This window comes from Protopterus annectens, chromosome 2.part2 (genome assembly GCF_019279795.1).
Source record: "Protopterus annectens isolate FY-2018-M chromosome 2.part2, PAN1.0, whole genome shotgun sequence".
Classification (NCBI taxonomy): Eukaryota; Metazoa; Chordata; order Ceratodontiformes; family Protopteridae; genus Protopterus; species Protopterus annectens.
The window spans coordinates 481,832,266-481,853,272 of record NC_056730.1 but is presented as its reverse complement, the minus strand read 5'-3'; the positions used below and the strand labels follow the sequence as shown (position 1 = coordinate 481,853,272).

Here is a 21,007-nt window from a genome sequence, read left to right as displayed (position 1 = left end):
CCCAAAGAGCAAGAATGAGTGCCTTCATTTCTTTTATGTTGATGTGGTCTGACCTCTGATGAAGGGGTCATAAACCCTGAACCCTCAGATTGTAGGAAGAGGCTCCCCACTCAAGATTGGAAGTGTCTGTGAACAGCTCTTGAGAAGGGGTAGGAGTCTGAAAAGCAGTCCCAGATTGAAGGACATCTGCTAAATCCACAAGCAAACCTAGAGTCTGACACAAGCAAATAAGGGAATTGGAAACTCCAGAGGGTGGCATGCTGGAGCCAAACTGTCATTACGTATCACTGAAGTTTCCTCATATGAAGATTGGCAAAGGGGAGCATGCAAATAGAAGAAGCCATGAACCCCAGGACTCAAATTCCCTTACAGTAACAACAGAAAGGGGATGGAGAGACCACAAGTAGGCACATTGGGAGGAGGAAGAGAAGCCAGCATTGGAATGGTTTGGATTCTGCAACCCAGAAAAGTGAGGTCTTGAGAAGGAGCCAGACTCAACTTCTTGAGATTAATGGTGAATCCCAGACTGCGCAGGAGGAGCAAAGTGAAGTGCAGATCTTGCAAAACCCTGGATCGAGAGGATGCCTGAAGAAGCAGGTTGTCCAGATATGGAAACACCATTTGGGCTGCAGGAAGACCAAAGGGAAAAGCAGATAAACATAAAAATGTCCTGAAGAGGGGTGAAAGGGAAACAGAAGATAGGTGAAGCAAACTGATATCAAAGACTCGGTCCTCAGAAAAATACGCCAATTACCTTTTAACTGCACTACTAGGACATCTCACAAGATTGCATACAATCGAATAGACTGCCTACAAATGCTGTAACCATTTGAAAAGCAAAGGCAAATGAGTTACAATAAAAGTAAACTAAAAAAAAACTTTCAAATCAAAAACTTCCAAACATGAGGTGGTCTGCAGCAGACTTAAAATATAAACAGGAACAGTTTTGATAAAATGCTCAACAATACGTCAGTTTACCGGTTTAGTCCAAGACTGACAGAGAACATTTCAATGATATACATTCATATGTACAATGAAGGTTTACTCACTTAACTTATGGGTTTTTGCTTTTTCATTGGCAGTGGTAATGTCCTTCTGAATCTCCTCTCTGTCCATTAGCACTGGTATTCCCATTTCCTGTTACGAAAGGAAAATCATATCACAAAGTAAACTTGCACCACATGCACTAATGGGGATGTACAGCTCAAAATAAATTGAAAGGTTATTAGCCAGAGAATCAAATTCTTCACAAACAACTTGAAAATATGGTTATTATAGCTATGTCAGTACCATAAAATATAAAAGCTGAATAACTTTTTGTTAAATATTTTCAGTTTAAATTCTAATCATACACCTGTTGAAAACAAACTAGGCCATATGAATCATTAAAAAGTATCTTGTTTAACTTCTGTGCACATTTAGAGATAGCTGATTTTGCTACTGTGCACAACAGTCAAAAAACTGTATGGAAACAGAAAGACTTATCTTATATATAAAAGGGAATCACTACTAGTCAAAACAAAAGTTGTTTGCTACCAGGCATATGTTATACTACGAAATTTCATGCTACCAGTTTGCCTAATTCAGACATCATCACTCTCCATGTACAGAATTTTTAGGTCTTTAATTCCACCTGCAGTATGCTATAAGGGGAATATGCAAGCCAGTTAGACATCCTTCATACCTGAAGGAAAAATCAGGCCCATGAGACATGCAATCTGCTCTCTATAAATATGTGAAATGACTGTTCCTCCATTACAGAACTCAGGTCAAGGCTACCACTGGCAGCAGCTTCAAAACTGAGCAATGCAGCACTGTGAAATGATTATGCAAGCTTCCAAAATATCTTGCCACACAAATTTATTTTAAAAATACATAGTTATGAGAGTGGGACAGCATATGATAATTTGCATATTAAACACTTTTGTTTTATGGCTTACATTTACAAAGATCCAAGTAACGTTTTATACTATTTAATAAAAAGTGAAGCCAAAGCCCTCTGTTCCCCTATGTAGCAGCAGCTGTCCTTGGTGTTTTACAGAAACATTTGTTTTATTTTGACAAACATAAAGCAAAAGAACTCAACATCTAAAGGATAAGCACTTCTACAAATTTATAAAACTAATCACCGTATTCACTTTATTTCTGAAACCAACCACATGCAATCGGTATTCCGGATAGAAGATGTATAAAATGTATGCCTATTCATCACCTGAACTAATCATTCAAAACCACCCAATAACATTGGCATGATCTCTCATTTAGTCTGCTGACAACCTGAAATAGAAAATTATGAAAACCTGCTTCTACTCGTGGAAATTCTCTAGGTTCCTTTCACAAAAAGTCAGATCAACTTTTGTTAAGGGCATTTTACAAGCTCTAGATTCTACACTGTAGATGAACTGAGCTTGATATTCATATTTAGTAGTGCAGTTTTTTTTATATTTTTTTTGATACTGGGTTTTTCTGTTCTTTGCATTCTTATCATTCTCCTTATCTAATACCATTATTTCTTTCATACTTTATTTTTTTTCTTTTCTCTCATTCTTTTTATTTATTTTATCAATGAGTACTGAAAATGAAAGATGATGGTTTATAAGTGATGGGAAAAGGATGTATATAGAGTGAAATGCTGGGCTTCTCTTTAATGTCCATTTTCTTTGTTTTTATTGTTAATTATTTTGTGCAATTTTTTCCTTAATCCTCACTCCAAAAAAGTCATCACAAGCTTCCAATGGCATTTACTGTTTAAATAAGTCTAAGTTGCTGCTAGAACGCATCAACATACTTCTTTTCATGATAAAATGACCCAAGAGTGATTTCTTAAACTATATTCGTGTGTAGCATCTTTGCCAGCACGGAGATGCAGTGAGAACAGTCTGACCTTTGAACTCGACACTTATGCACGTTGGAATGTTGATCAGCGTGAATAAGAAAAAGACAATGAAGATAGCAAAAGTAGGATATGCAAAAAATAAAGCCCTGAAATCTATTTCTTATGTGAGATATCTCTAAATAAATGGTTTATGTGTACTGTCTAATTTGTTTACTTGCATTACTTTTCCTTTTTTTTTGCCTTAATACATGTTATTAGTATTTTTGAGAGGTATATTGATGGAAGTTTTTTTATATGATGGTTCTGTCTAGCAGTGTCAATTTAGTTATTAATATACATAAATACTTAAATACTTGCAACTCTCCGCCATCACACAAAACCAAAACCAAACCGAAAGATGGAAGCAAGTCAAACGACAACCAAAACCAAAAATAAAGACTTGCAAGGAGTGTCCAAATAGAGGTCGGAAACCAGGATTCCTTCTTAAAAGGATCTTTTATTGAAAATCACAAAACACCAATAACGCCAAACCAATCTATATGTTTTCGACAATAACGCCAAACCAATCTATACGTTTTCGACAAAGGCAAGTCTTCATCAGAAAGTGATCTTAAACAAAAAACAGAACATTTAAATAGCCATTCAATATCATGATTCAATTAATCCAATTAAAATCTAACCAATAAAAATCTCTAGTACTGAAATGTCTATTCGAACTTCTTTAACAGTACTATTTACGTAAAAGTTTGTAAGTCCCATACTTTCTCCACTTTTGATGACTGTCTTCACTGTGTTCCATGGTATATCCAATGCTGTGGAAATTTTTTTATACCCTTCTCCTGGACTGATACCTTACAACAATGAGATTCCTCTGATATGTAAGCTCTCTGTGAACCATGGCTTTTGCTGTAACAGGCAACTGAGTATATATCAGGAAAATCCTACCAGGACAGCTGAACTTTATTTGGGGTTAATCAGAGTCTCTAATTGATGGCAGGTGTGTACCCAAGAAGAGTGAGTGTTGTAAAGCAAAAGGTGCTTCAACAAAGTATTAGTTAAAGGGTGTGCACATTTATGCAACCAACTTAATCGAAGTTTTTTTATTTTTTTCCCTAACAGATTTGTTTGTTTCTCAATTGAATTGTACAGGTTATAGGTCACATTAAAGGTGGGAAAAGTTTTGAAATGATTTATTGTCATCTCATTTTTTTATATCGCAAAAACTTGTCATTTTAACAGGGGTGTTTACACGTTTTATATCCGTTGTAAGCAGTAATGCAGATAATTACATGGAAGTATAACAGCAACATATGAATGCTAGCATATTCATATTATAGTGGATACAGTAGTTACACCCAGCTCGACTTTACATTGTAACAAAATTCTAACTGAATACACCTACATTATTTCTCTAGCAGAAGGGGTACTCATCCCGTAATTAGACATTATGTAGACAGAAGATTCACCTTTATAAGCTGGGATCATTTGGGACAAAAATCAGGTCCCAACAGTTTGTTGTTTAGTTGAAAGCTATGTCATGTTTGTTTAAAATATATATTAACAGCTATATACATACATATCACAGATAAAATTCTACATACTAGATTGAGAAGACATGCAAGATAAGTGACATGTTCATTCTATAGAGTTCATGATATCTTATTACAGCTTAAATAATTAGCAAGATGTATTATATACAACATGCAATGCACTGCAGACATTCTAAACATCTTAGTAGCACTAACAGATACTTTGGCTAGTATAATTTCGAGAGATGACAGTTTTTACATGAAAGAGGTGGTCATTATAATCTGAATCATATAAAGCTGTTCTTGGGGAACACCACAGACTAACTTAATTCACTTCTATTGGTATATTGTCCTGTGCAGCTCATAGGTTCATAGGCGTTAAGGGCCTTTTTAAGCCTAGCCATGCATCCCAATCTCTGACAATTTCGGACACCCTTGATAAGTGTAAGCATGGGCCTGGGAAATTAACCATTTACAGGTTTCCTGTTTGCATCAGAGGCAAAGGAGATTGCCTTTGAAAGGTTCTAGGGTACTGCAAGAGAAACCTCTGTGGGGGTCCGTAACAATCACAACAGGGCGATTTCTAAAAGGCAGGCTACAATAGAGGGATAATTTATTTTACTACTGTAAATTAAATTGATACGCTGTTTTGAACATTCTATTCAAATACAGCACAAACAAAAATTCTAGAATTACATGTAATCTAGACACTGGAAATAAGAATTGTTGATCTCTGGTGTGACATGTGGAACTTTATGTTTTGAGCTCTTGGTATTTAGATTACTTGTTTGCAATTAAGAATACTGAGTACCAGTACAGAATCTTTCTAACACAAGCCTTACTTAAAAGTGTTTTTTAATGGTTACGGTGGTACACTGAAGTTTCTAATACATTAGAAAATACATTAAAGTAGATGATGATATCCAACATTATTAGATTTTGATTTATTTTGCTTTATAAAATGTTACCCGAGTGATAAGAATATTTATTTTAAGGGACTAAACCTCACACAATTTGTCTAGTAAAGAAAGCAATGTTGACTACTGCTTATAAGTTTTAAGCAAAACTACTGGCTATATTTAAGATACAAATCATGCTACTGAATTCAATACTTAAGGACTTGTGCATTCTTAGATAATCTATGTAGTCTAAGTAAGGAATTATTATAATCATTAGAAAAGAAATATAATATGGAAAGAATATGTTCAGGGTTAATTTTACTGTGTTTGTCTTTCAAGAATCTTATCGGTTCATGAATATAACTATCTGTATAACTATATCTTCCTCAATTATATTTTAAATAAACTTTTTATAGTATTCTTAAAATTAAGCTACACTATGACTTTTATAAACATAGGATAGAATGCTTTTTAATAATTCAGTCTAAACAACAAAAACAAAAGAAATATAGGCCTGATTTAGCAAAGCTGATTGCCTTAATACTTTGTTTCGATATTTTTAATATTTTTAGAAAATTCAAATTCAGAAAAGGTAATAATTTGTAATAGTTTATGATAGCATTATTCTGTTTAAAAAAAGAATATTTCTACAAATATATTTAATTGATAATCTAACATATAAAATATAGTTCTATCGATAGGTGTACTTTACTAATACAAAACTGATCATATATTTTGAGTATCTGGATTTAGATGCTATACTGAAAATTGTTCAGAAATAGAAATTGATATTAAGGAGAGGACCTGTTTATTTAGCTTACTCTGTTAAATGGATTAATTTCTGAAGTAGTAGCATTAGATAGCAGTCAATTAATAACTGCATGATGACTGAAAGTGGTTTGAATGACTATCTTATCAAACCAGGGTATCTTCTTCCATGTTAGTTAAATGAATACTGTTAAATTCAAAAATGTCTGTCTATAAGTGCATCTCACGGACTATTAATAGTCTAGACAACCCTATGAAGAGAGGCAGTTTAAATATTTAAAAATAATGTTTATATTGCTTTTTTGCAAGAAACGCATCTGATGAAGAAGGACTTAGCTTCTCATTCAAAGATTATTCAATACTTGCAGACTTGCATTATAGTTCAAAGAGTAGAGGAGCAGTCATACTTTGGAAGAAATCACTGTCTATGCCTAGAATAATTAATACATACGTATATATGGATAAAAATGGAACAATGGGTATAGTTGTACTGGAAATTAAAAAAATATATATTACACATTTGTTAGTGCTTAATGGATCCCTGGAACTGGCTCTAAAGTTGCAAGAAAGCACTACGATATTATAACTTCATATTCAAAGGATGACATTTTATTGGCTGGTGATTTTTGTTTTCTTTCGGAAAAAGACACTACCAGAGATAGGAAATCTAGATTATCTGCTGCTGCCAAGTATTTAAATTTCTTCATAAATTCTATAAACCTGAGAGATGCATATGAAATAAAATTAGAAAATTCCCTTAATTTTACACATTACTCATACAGATCAGGTACCCAAACATACATACATACACACACACATATATATATATATATATATATATATATATATATATATATATATATATATACACACATTTTTTACTTCTAACAGATTATACTCTAAAGTTGATGAAGACTCAATAGTTTCAGGTCCTTTGTCCGACTATAATGCTATTATTTTCAACTTCAATATTAAACCTAATGACTTAACCTTCTGGCAAATAATTCCAGCTTACATTATAAAGATTAATGGATTTAAGGAATGGTTCTTAAAAGAGCTAAACTTGTTTCTGGAAAACAACAAGGGTGACATTTTAGAGGTTATCTTGTGTGATACATTAAAAGCATACCTATATGTGGAATTAAAAGTTATCTCAAAAGAAAGAAGTGGGTTAGTCAAAAATTAATACTTTAAATTTAAACTTAAAAGTTAATAATATAGTTGCAAACTCGGAATTGAAAGATTAAAAACAATACACAGAAATATTAAATTATAAAGTTTCAATAAACATAGAAAAACTTAAATTACAATGATATTCTGTTAACCCAAAAAGTTTACATAGACTAGCTATTAGATCAAAAAGAATACATAATATAAATCATATCAAAGAAATTACTTATAATGTTGGAAGTAACCTTAGAAGTGCAAAAGATTTAAAAGATTTTAGAAACATTTAGGAAACACTATGAAGTAGTTAAGAGTAGCAAATCCACTTTAGATAATTGCAATTTAACTAAAGGAAAATATAATTGACTAAAGAACAAAATGTCAATCTAAATAAATCAATTTCCATTACAGAAATAAAAAAGGCTCCTGGTTTAGCAGGTATAATTCCAGAATTATTCAAATTAATTCCGTATAATACTTTAATACTTTTAAGAGCTTTTGAAGAAATCAGGAATGAGTCAATTATCTTTCCCTCCTGGAAATATGCAACAATATCTCCCATTCCGAAGCAAGATAAAGACCCAAAATTATGTTCTTATCACCCTATTTCACTTGTGAACATTAATTATAAAATCTTTATGTCTATACTGGTGAAAAGACTAAATCAGATGATGTCAAGATTAACAGAAGATGGTCAAACAGGCTAAATAGGAAAGTACATGATAATGTTATTAGACTTTTTTCATTGATATAGCTAGTAAGAAAAAAGGACTTTACATCATAACTTTAGACTTGGACAAAGCTTTTGATTCTTTTAGTTGGGCCTGTCTATTCAAAGTACTTAAAGAATATAACTTCTCTATAGAATTTATAGATTTAATAAATAAATTATATGAAAATTCTTTATCCTTTATCAAAATTGGTTCATTTTTGTTGGGCCTTCTTAAAATATTAAAAGGTACAAAACAATGTTGTCCTTAATCTCCTGTGTTACTTGCATTGTCAGTAGAACCCTTTACCAATTTTATTAGAGCAAAACACCAAATAAGTGTGGAAAAAGTGCCAAAAGCAGGACAAGTAAACTGTAAAAGGAGGCATGGAAGACAACCGGAATATAATCCACTTTTATTTATTATATTTATTATCTATTTATTTAGTAGAGCAAACTCAAAGATAAAGGGGTTTTCCATTGATGAAAATTATAGTTCAAAAATATATTTGCAGACAATATCTTATTAACGAGTGGAGACACTGAGCCTTCATTGCAGCATATTAACTCAATAAAATATTTTGAAAAGATTTCATGTCTAAGTTTCAACCATAATAAAAATGAAAGTATATTGATAAAAAAAATTCTAGAAAATTACAAAGACTTTAATTGGGAAAAAAAGCAACTTAAATATTTGAGAGTTATTATAAAATCTAGTTGGACAGAGTCGGCTACAGCAAATTATAAATCCCTAGCCAATACAACAGTAAAAACTACTGATAACTGGAATAAAATGTTTTCCACAATGGAAGACAAGTTAAATGATAAAAAGGATAATACTAACAAAATTGTTATTCCTTCTAGAGTCACGGATTTTATTTCAGTCTATAAAATGATTACACATATAAACCTCATACTAAAGTTTTAGTGGTATCCTTGAGAATCAAGAATAGAGTTTGATTGGCATGTTAAAAGTTGGGAAGATGGTGGAATTGGTTTTTTTAACATTGAACTGTATGCTAAATCTGTTGTCTTAAATTTAGTGAGTCATTTGTTAAATTCTACATATACTTCAAACTGGAAGAGGATCCATACATCAATTTTATCCATTAAAATACCAGAAATACTAATTTACTTTTGAATATTAAAATATATATGATTATAAAGGATTTTGTTTAAATGCTAGAAAATATCCTACATCTATTCCTTTTAATTATATTTTAACTAATTTTAAAAGTGTGCAATGATCTTGTTAAAGATTTAATAATTCTAATGTTTACCACAGCATACACTAATAGAGATATATATTCATTTAACCAAAGTATAATATTAGATATTAAAGAAAATGGCTTAAAATGTTGGCATGAACTCTTAAATAATAATTTACAAAATGCTGAATATCTTCTGGCTAAATAACATAATGCAAACTAATTGGTTAAGTATACAAATGTTTAGATCATTTATTATAATAAGATACAAACAACATTAAATATGAACTCAGAGACCATTCCTAAGACATTAGATTTTTAAAGAAAACAGAAAATAAAAAGTCTGTTTTGTCAATGATTTATAGCATCTTAAGATATAAATTTACTGTCTTTGATTTGTCTTACTATGATTATTCAACAAAAATAAATAAAATATTTTCATATATTAATAAAAAATAGCTTTAAAATTCATAAGTAATACAACCTTGTCTCTTCATTGGAGAATTTTTACATGGAAGTATTTGCACAGAAGTTGCCTAATATATAAAAAAATAATACAAGTTGTTGGAGATGTGATTACGTTTTAAACACAAACTGGATCCATATGGTTCAAGAACGCAAAATGGTTGCGCCATTTTGGATAGATTTCAGTAATTTTGTTAAAGCATTATGGTCAGACAATTGCACTGTTATCAATTCATTGCTCTCGTTCAATACTCCAATTCCAGATTCCATTCCAAAAACCTAAGTGCCTCCCCTCTGGTCTAGTCTAGCTATTGCGAGAAAAAGTGATCACAAATTGGAAAAACATCCTCTCTTTTTCAGAATTTATCTAGCAAAAAATGTATGTAATAGGGAAATACAAAATGTTCATGCTAGAATGTCAAATATTTCTCAAACGACTGTCATGATTAAAACTTAAAAATCTATTGGAAATGTTTTAATTTACATGTTTTCTGTTGCTCTGTATTTAGTTTGACTTGATTTTTACTGATTAAAATCCAATAAGTTAAAAAAAAGAACATGTCAACACATACATTATAAACAACCTCAATAAATCCGACTCACTATTATGACATTTGAAAAAATGTGATGCTACAGGGATGGTAGGACAATTATTTGTGACATCTTAGATGTGTTCACATATCTTCACCCTAAGTTAACGTATGGTCTTACCAATGTAAAACTTATTACAGGGGTAAAGTAACACACAAATCCCTATTTTTTTAATAACAGTAGTATGTTTGGAGTGTCCTATCAAAAAATGACTTGATATTTGAGAATATATTGAGGGTCTTTATAAGGTATGTGTTCACGTTATGATTTATATTTAGATCCTTCTGATATGCTATTACAGGAGGAGGCTTGGTTTATTTTGACTTATGATACTTTGCAACAAAGGGCCTTAATAATGAATTACTTATGAAATATTTAATATAACAGCTTTGGAAGCATTTTGGAACTGCATTTCTTAGAAGTTAGGCTATGTGTATTTTTGTATTTATTTACTAAAGGCTAAAAAACTCAGCCCATTAAAAATGCAATAAAAACGGCTAAAAATGAAACTACTTCACAGCAAAATAATACACTTTATTAAATAAACAAACACAATTGGCAAGCGCTTTCATTCAGACACAAATTTCATCAAACCAAGTTGGATAGTCAATTAAAAATCCATATATATCTAAATTAAAAGTCACATGACTAATTTCAATGATTTAACCCTTTCGTTCTTAAAGCAACCTTAAAATCTTGCCTATCATTAATCCCTGGATAAACTGAGGCATTAACCCTTACCTGCCAACAGTATTTTTTCCAGTCTAAATCTTCTCCTGCATCCTACCTGGAATCATAATTTTGAACTTGACCAATTATAGAGAATTTATAACTATTTGCTTAGAGTGACTTTTAATTTTGATTTAGAGAGTATAAATTACCCAGGTTTCATTTTATTTAAGAAAACCAACAAACTGGAGTATCAAAATTTACAAAAACAAGCCAAGCAATAGTTATTTATTTTATAATAGTAAACATAGTGTTAAGCTTAAGAAGAATATTGTTAAAGGCCAGTTTGATAGAGTCAGTAGTTTAGCTGATGAAGATGGCCATTTTTATGAAAAATGTAAGTTTCCTAAAATGAAGTTTGATGCTAGAAGGTACCCACCTGAGACTGTGGATGCGATGATGAATAATGTTGTTTCTAAAAGGCACTAATGGCCAATAGTTATTCAGATGATAATGATGACAGAATGTAGTTTAACAATTTTAATACGCAGGTTAGTTTAAACAGCAATAATAATTTTTGCAATGATTTTGCTTTAGCATGTTTACTCCCATATGCGGTTGATTGGTATATCAAGAAAATAATTAGAAACAACTGAAAATTCTTGATGAATTTCCAAGATATAAATAAAATAATAATTGATGTTCCAGTTTTTGTGAGCAAAAGAGGGAAGAATCAAAGAACATTTTTTTTAGAAATAGTATGAATTATAGGGGATTTCCAAGGAGATGTTTAAATGCAGAAGCTGCAATTATTGTAAGCATGTGTTAGTTGGGGAAAAAGTTTTTGTAGCAGCTAGAAATTATGTAATCAATTTGTCCTATAAGTATGACTGTAAATCTAAATATGTAGTATATGTAAGCATTTTGTGGGCTTTGGCCTGCATTTTTATGTAGGTAGAACCATTGGGGGATTTTTATTTAAGGATGCATGAGCATTTGAGAGCAGTAGAGAAAAAAGGATTAATTAATGCTCTGGCTAAGCATGCAGTTTTAAGTCTCTCTAAGCAAATAGTTGTTTATAAATTCTCTATAATTGGTCAAGTTTAAAATTATGATTCCAGGCGAGATGCAGAAGATTTAGACTGTAAAAAATACTGTTGTCAGGTAAGGTTACTGCCTGAGTTTATCCAGAGATTAATGACAGGGAAAATTTTAAGGCTGTTTTAAGGAGGAAAGGGTTAAATCATTGAAATTACTCGTGACTTTTAATTTAGGTGAACATGGATTGTTTAATTCAATATGCAACTTGGTCTGATGAAGTTCATCTCTAAACAAAAGTGCTTACCAGTTTGTTTACTTAGTGTACTATTTTGCTGTGAAGTCTTTTTTTTTGGCCGTTTTTATTGTACTTTGTATTCAACTGGCTTATTGTTTTTACTATTATTGTTGTTAGAATTATTGTTACTCTGTGAACTCAGTTTCAACTGAATTATTTTTGCTTTTTCATTTAAATTCATATGCATTCTGGTACATTCTATTGTTCTATTTAGTAATGTTCTAATTGATGAACTATTTAAGTGCTTTACTGTATTTAAAATTTTTGAGCCTTGAAGGTATATGCTGAGGTGCTAGTTAATTTTTGATTTTTTTTACACACTATTCCTGGCATCCAATAAAGTTGCTTTTTTGTGCCAAATGATGTTTTTCTAGAAACAGAAGATTTGAAAATTCGGGATAAAGTATGTAAAGTATGAGGTCAGAGTACGAAGAATGTATTTAGTCTTTATAGACACAGCAGTATGTCTGCTAAAAGAAACTGGGAGATGAACAAGCAATATTTAGTGTAAGCATGACAGGATACCACAGGACAGTTCTATGACGGGGATTTCATGGGTAAATTTATATGATCATAACATAATCCTGAGGCCAGCCGTTGGGCAAGGGCATTTCCATGATTCAGACAGGTATTTTTCTGAGGCTATATTTAAATGAAATGTAGTTACTGGTCTGTCTCACTGTTAGGGGACAGAGTTCCAGGACTTTGATATGCAACAAGAATAGAGGGAGTTTTCTGTTGAGCTCTGAGGTTTCTAACAGTGATTTGTTTTGTGAGGTGTGTTTTTAGGGCAGGGCATTGGTAAAGTTTATTTAGTATATTATGGATGGTGAGAAGCTGAGACTATAGTACATTTTAAAGTTCTTTTAGTGCTACAATGATGAGTTCTATTTGTTGTATTAGTTGTGAATTTAGCAGTTTTACTGTAGCATTGTTCCAGTTTGCATTATGATGAGGAAGCATACAGTAATGTTGGTAGGAGACAAATACTGGTGAGAAGTTTATTAAAGGCAGTGTATGGTAGTTTTTGCCTCTATATAAGGTACATACTTTTGAGTAGCTTTTATGATTGCTTGCATATGTGTAAATCAAATTTAAGGTGATCAATTGTCATTCCAAGCAATTTTATATGTGGGACAACCTCAATGTGGGTGTTATCAGCTGCTATGATAGTAAAAAGGGGCTTAAGATCGGCTTGGAATTTTGGCAGAAACAGAAGAAAATATTTGTTTTTTTGGGGGGGATTTAGCAGAAGTTGTGTTTCATTTAGCCACAACTCTATGCAGGTGAAAGATTCTTGTGTTATGTCTTGTAATGACTGGCAGTTGTCAGCAGTACATGCACGAGTGGATTCACTGGTATATTGAATTAAGGAGGGTTGCTTGTTTGTGTGAAGACTATTAATAAAGATGTTAAAATAGAAGGGTGCAAAGTCTTATGCTTTGTAATCCATCAGTTTTCTCTCCTCTGGTTTCAGATAAAAAGCTGCAAGTTACAGTAATGCAACAAAGTTTTTTTTTTTAATATAAACACCTTTACTTACCACTTGTGACATAGGCAAATTTATATAAAAGTAATCGAAATGTATTAAGTTCAAGTTTATAAAAATTACACTTCGCATACTGTTATATATCATATAACCTAAGCAACATTACCTAAATTATTCAATTCCTGCCCTGTTTTAAATAAACATCTTTATTAAATCACTTTCAACATAGGCAATCATACATTTATATAAATGAAAATAAACCATACAGACACAATCCTAGTTGCAAGCATTTTGTATCACAAACCATACTGACAAACTCTCAGTTGCAAATATTCTACGTCACTTATCTACCCAATCATTTTCAGACATTACATAGCTCATTTAAGTCCTGCCATATTTTAAACCTCATTATGCCCCTACATGTACTGTTCCCACAATTCCCATTTTTCCTATGCAGTTTGCTCCTACCCTTTTCTAAAGATCTCAATTGCAGTTGTTTTATCTATGTTAATATATTAACTACTTCTAGTATAGTTGGTTTAGATTTTGATTTCTATTTTCTAGCAACTGCTTTTTTTTTGGTAGCCACCATAATTAGACACATCAAGGTCTTACCATGTGTAGGCAATTTCAATTATGTATCATGGCTCTAAAAAAATCATATCACTCATCACACCAATCTGCCCAACCAGCATCTCTTGACAGTGCAGGTTGCAGGGAATCCTTAAAGTCTGCCAACTCACTGCGCTCCTAGAAAATATGTTCCCAGTTACCTCTTTCTTCCCCATCACATGCTGTTTATCTGAGGAAAAATTCTCTGGAGTCTACTTGGGGTATAAAATATCTATGTAAACATTTCCAAGCAAACATCCTAAATCTTCTAGATTTTGTTGGATAGCTACCAATTTTGGCATTACTTTTGCTATTCTTTTAGCCATTATAGACATGAGCACTTTATAATCATGGTTCAGTATTGAAATGGGCCTGTATGAAAGCTGGAGCTAATGGATCTTTAACCTCTAAGTATTATCGTTACCACTGCTTTCTTCCAAGATGTTGGTACTTCTCGTCCTCTTAAAATACTTTTAAACAAAACCTCCCAGATCTTTCAGTTTTTTCCCTTCTAGATTTCAAACTTCCACAGGAATACCATTCCTGTAGATTAGTTATACATCACAATTTTTACCTCATCTCCTCCTATCCTGTTAGTAACTCAGCCTCATTCTACCTCTAACCTTGGCATAATGTATTCATTCATAAACATTTTCATTTGTATATTTTCTTGACTTGCATACGTCTCTGCTTTATACAGACTTTCATAGAATTTCTGAAATATTTCTAAAACCTCTACAGTTTCTTTTGATACCTCCCTTGTTATAGACTCCCTAAGCTTGGTGACGGTCCTTTCTACTTTCTGTTGCCCGAGTTGTTGTGATAAAAGTTTTCCTGCTCTAGAGTCATCAAAAACCAGATGCTTAATAGCAGCCTTTCTAAACTTGTGTATATCATCAAGGTAATCCCTTATTTTCTACTAAACATTCTGCAGTTTATCCTCTTCTTGTCCCGAGAGGTTCCCCCACTTTGCAATACTTCAACATTTGTTAGTCCTTCTAAATAATTCTGGCTATTTCTTAACCATAGCGCCCTCTCTTTTATTTCCACCCTATTTTTAAACTCCACCTTAATTTTATCCCACTCCCTAGCTATATTTTTGTAAGTATTTTCTATCCTCTTGAATAGCTCTTGAATAATCTCCCCTACCCATTCCTTAAATTCCTCTCTTTTCAACAGATAGGTGGAAAAATGCCAGTGTTTTTATTTTAATTATTGGCACATGATCAGAAATAGTTATTGGGTACATATCAATTAAATACACATGTTCCTGTGAAATGTAAATTCTGTCTAGCCTAGCCCTGTTTTTACACCTTGGGGAATAATATGTAAATTCCCTCTGAACTCCTATTACTGAATTCACATCTTACATACCAAATATTTTTATAAATTTCTTCAAATATTTGCCCTCCTTTGTTACACTCTCCCTTTTGCCCCCCGATACATCATCAATGCTGCAAATCAAATTCCAGCCTCCACCTATAAGTAATATTCCTTTCTGAAAACTGATTATTTCTCTCAGAATTTTCTTAAGCTCCATTACAGCAGTTTTAGGTGGAATATAAATACATGCCAGTGTAATCCTCCTCCCTTGCCAGCATCCCCTTAGCACTACAAATCTGCCATTATCTTGTTATCCTCTTCGAACACTACTGGAGCTCCTCTTGCAATATAAGTACTCCCCTTTTCCTCTGTCCCAGATATTCCATTCAATAACAATCCTGAAAATCTCTCTATCAAATTCACGTTCAGTTCTTTCCAAGTGTGTGCCCTGTAACATAGCTATTTGCATTCTACATTTATTTATGTAGTTCACTATTCTTTCTTTCTTTGTATTTATCTGTGAGACTACTGACATTTAAACACAAGCATCATTGTATTAAAAAAGTTATTCCCACCTTTTAGGTACAACATCTTTTTTGTTAAATGTTTAGTTCCAGCTTTTGTGTTACATGTATACACTGTTTGGCAGGTTGAACTTTTATATAGTTGTTTCGTGCCATATCCATTTGAGCTTATGTCATATCACACTTGTTTTTTGTTTTATTTAAAGCCCTCAAGCAACAAAAAAAACAAACAAATCCCCAACATGCCCTAGAACCTATTAATTTAAAACTAACACACAAAAATATGTACATCTTCAAATACTGAAGTTTTACATCCTAACAGAAAAAGATGTCTCAAACTGACAGCCACACTCAGACTTGAGATGACCTAAAATAAAGGTTATTCATGGTAAGACTCATGGTGCAGCCTGTGCTTCTACCAAGCGCTGTTTTTGTCTTACCTTTATAGCTCTCCCAACTGAGAAAACCCCCGAATGCTTTCAGAGTATATTTTCTCCTAGCCAGTTTCTCTTTTCGTTTTCCAGCCAATCCCTCTCCCACCAGACTGTAACTAATTTCTCTTTATCAGATTGTCACCATGGAGGCATGAGAACCAGCCAATTTCTCTTTATCAGATTGTTTCCATGGAGACACAAAGGCCAGGCACAGAACTGCTACTAAGCATACATTCATTTACTAGAAAAAAAAAGCCTCACAATATTCAATATTTTTTTCATGTACTTGCTTTCTCTTAAAACGTGTTACTAAATCAGTCTAAGGTCCATAATCCAGTCATTCCTCCATGCAAGAATGAGAAAAAGCACGTTAATTTTTCTTTTGTCATGCTCTTTTAAGCAAGCTTTTTTTTTAGTCTGCTGTGCTTACATTTCATAAAACGAAAGGGAGAATGGAAGGAAAAAAAAAACAGCAGCACCTATTTACAATCCCCAATGAGAAGACTTTACTTTAGAACATGCAAAGAAAATAATACACCACAAAATTAGTACTATTAAGAAAAAAAAATGTTTTCTTTACTTACAGTTAACTTTCTCCTCTCACTTCTCCTCCCCACAACATTTTTCTGAATATTAATGACATGAAGTAAGGTATATACTCTACAGTCCCCCACAAGTCTAATAAATTCTGAAAAAGTCCAATATTTCCATATTTTCTTGTTCTGTCATATTTCACAAATATAATTATTGCACTGTAATCTCACATTCAGTTATTGGCTTTATTACTATTCATCACCATCTCCCAAATCCTGTCTATGCTTAATTTCCAATGTATTTTTGATTCTTCTAGTCAACTCTCATGCTCCCTTCCTCCGACATTTTAAGTTAAAACAGTGGAAAAAGTATCACAGGTACAGTCTCTCTGTGGTCTTTATTAACAGAAGCAGCAAAATCTTTCTGTTTCACAGCTCACATTTTGTTGAACAAACTTTTCTATTTCCTTATTAGCATGTACTTCATCAAAAAAAAAAATGATTTTGTCCCTCCAGGAAAGAATACCTTGAAGACATCTGGGTACAGCAGTGTGAAACTCAAACTTGCATCTTGACATTCCCTGTATAGTGGAATGAATTTACTCTTCTGCCTGGTGTACCATGAGCAATCATTCTCCACAAACACTCTGCTATCTCCCACTTTTACTATTTTGTCCTTCTGCCACAGTTTTGTCAGGATTGCATCTTTACTATTAAATGTCTAGGTTGTTTTCCCATAGCCAGGTTTAGAACAAACACAATGTGCCCTTTCAGCTTCTGCTGTGGAATACTAGTCCAGTTGCTTATTTGTGCTTTCATAAAATTAATGCAGTTTGTTCCTTCCAGCTTCTCTGGTATAGCTGAAAATTTCAGGTTTCCCTATGTCCTCTTTCCTATAATTCTATTATTTTTTGAAACATCTCTTCCTGAGCAGTCTAATATTGCCAGCCTTTTCTTCATTTCAGTCTCTGATTTTTGCAGCTTTATCACCTCATCTGAATATCTGTTTAAAGCTTTTTCCATTTTTCCAGCATTCTGTTATTTGTGTTGCTATACTCCCATCAGCCTTTTATTTTAACCAGGTCTGTGTGCAATTGTCTTATATCTTCCTGTAGGTTATGGTCATTTCTGGAGATTGCATTGCTTTTTACTTAACAGCTGCAGAACTTTCCCCAGTCAGTGCTTCTTCCTTACTTCTTGTAGCAGATTTTTTTCTAGGTGCTCTGTATTTCTTTTTTACTGGCATCCAGGCAGTATACTTATTAGCCAGTTACAGAAATTTACCCATAAATTCAAACGTCTACCAGCCTTTTCTGTTGAGTTTCTGTTTTCACGCTGGGAGAGCTACAGTTAAGCTGTTACTCAATGTGCAGCCATACTGGTAGTCCCCATAATATAACAAAGTGTTGATAATTTTTTTTCAGACCTCAGATAGGTGGTAGTATTGGTGTGTGCGTGTGAGGGGGGGGGGGAGGAGTGCTAGACTAAGACCCTGCAACTGTTTTGCCCCTCCCCCTCTACTGATTTCATGGGTGCTTAAAGGCACCCTTGCAGTATACTTGTATGTTACCATCAAGAAGGTACACCCTGAGATTTTTTATTACGTCATTTAAAAAAATGGGAAAATAAATAGTTTAAGCTTCGTGTTATGCTTAACAGATTTTAGTGACTACAGAACATATGACTTTGCATGGTTTTCTCGTATATGGTCTGCAGTCTTCCAGTATACTGCATTATTTAGTCAGTTGTAATTCTGTCTGAAGTACTGTATTACGGACTACTGACATGATGCTTTGGTAGTCTGTGTTTTGAGTGAATGTTGACCAGAACTACCCTTTTAACAAGATGTTAAATATATATTGTTTTCCTGTGATTAAAGCTTTATTAGTACAACATAATAAGTTGCAAACATGTGTCATCTCACAGTCCTTGGTCCTAGTCACTCCTTGTCAATTTGCAAACCTCATGACGAAGCAAATTACTTAATACTCTAGGTCACTACTCACAAGATGCACTTGTGCCTGCTGGACCTTCCAAGTGTATACATGAATAAAGAATATAAAATAAAACTGAGCAGGTAAAAAACAAATGAGACACAACTTTAAAGGACTTCTGACAACATCAAAACACTCCTTGCACTGTCTTTTATCAAGATAGAGCTCTAAGTAAAAAGAATCCCCAAGCTCCTTTTATTTTCATTTTGCCAACTTGCAGCTGCTAAAATATGGTTAAAGTACACAGGCTGCCTGGATTGCTACCAACTGATATACAAGCACCAAATGTAATCTCAGAAGCAAGATAGGCTGAATGAGAAGCATTTCTAAATGTGCAAACATCCAAATCTAGCAATTTCAAGTCTAATAGCAAACATGACTTCTTGAACCATTTTCAGACCCTTTAAGAAGGTAGGCAATTTGGACTTCAATGTCTTAACTCATTCATCACGAAATCCAGTGTGTGCCAATTAGCATTTTTTTGACAGTACCATGGTGAAAGCCAGTAAACCCTCTGCATCTTCCCTCCAACAATTTATGCAACTGAAAATTCTCCATTCTTTTCATTTAAGCTGAATCATCATCAAATGATGTGCCCTGTCCTGATAAGTGCTGCCAAAGGTTGGGAAGTCACTATACTTGGGTCACAAAACACATGGAAAATTATGAATTCTGTTCTCCGGTTCCCTGAACTGCACACAATGACCAAAGATAAAGAATTGTTACAGAACCTTTCTAATTAGTGGGACTCTCACCTCTAACTTAGCTTCCAGAGCTTAATGATCCCCTCTGTCCCATCTGTCCAGCCCTTCTTTTTGCTAGAAATAATACACAGACCTTCCACCATTAAAAAATGTTCCTAACAGCAGTTATACCACAGGATCATAGGAGGTTACTAGGCTAATGGCTCTTGGGTCTTCTTAAGCCTAGCCATTCATGCTTCAATTTTCCCAATCATCAATGTCCACAGGATAGAATGGCTTTGGTACATGCCTGTGCCTTAGGACATTTATAAACTGCTCCTGTCCATAAGGGCCACAGATGACAAGCCAGGGGGTGAATTTGTGATTTCCCATTCATTGGTCCAAACTGCATTTGAACAGACTTAGGGAAGTGCTCTGGTTCACATGAATGGGGAATCTGTTCCGGAGACGGGTAATCCCTGAGACACATACCTGTTCCTAGAATATGTTTTATGTCACAGATGAGGTTTTGTCATAAATGAGGTTTAAATGCTTTGATTGGGTAATTCTAGTGCTGTTTGTTTTGCAAATATGTAGAAAATCCATCTGGGTTGGATCAGAGAATGCCTTGTAGGTTAGGCATAGATCACCCCTCAGTAGTCTGTAGGATTCAGAATATAGGGATAGGGCTTTGAGGTGGTCCACCTAGGACATATTTGCACCCTGTATTCTTGTAGTGAGGAGCCTCTGTGGCAGCTCCAGCTGTTGCAAATGTCTAGTCTGGTACATACCGAAGGGTGCAATGTATTGGCCTAATGAGGGCTGAGAACAGTGGGACTATGATCTCCTTAGATATGGATGCCAAGCCTTTAATTACAAGTTTTCTCCATGTAGCAGCATTTTCTCACAATTAATGGACACATGGTGATCAAAGTTCAGGTTACTACCACTCTGTGTTTAGTCACTTACTGGGTCTACTCTTACGGGAGTGTTATCAAGGTTGTAATTTACAGAATGGTCGTCTTCCCAAATGGCATGATTATGTATTTTTTGTATTGATTTTTAGGCCATAGTTTTGGCATCATATATTTGTGTCAGACCTTCCTAGAAGATATCTACATCTTTGGGGGATTCAATGATTGCACCCAGCTTGCAGTCGTCAGCAAATATGGTCAGCCAAATTTCCTCTACATTTACCTGGACTTCAAAAAAGAACAGTCTAAACAGGAGAGGTGTCA

At 33.5% G+C, this 21,007-nt stretch overlaps 1 protein-coding gene across 1 annotated transcript in view; it reads right to left on the bottom strand.

The window, feature by feature from the left end:
• IQGAP2 (IQ motif containing GTPase activating protein 2) overlaps positions 1 to 21,007 on the bottom strand; it is a gene marked incomplete in the record, with an annotated part of 4,327,392 nt that overhangs the window by 2,266,830 nt on the left and 2,039,555 nt on the right. The window contains 1 exon segment of the mRNA XM_044063965.1: positions 1,050 to 1,137. Coding sequence (XP_043919900.1) covers positions 1,050 to 1,137 — 88 coding nt within the window.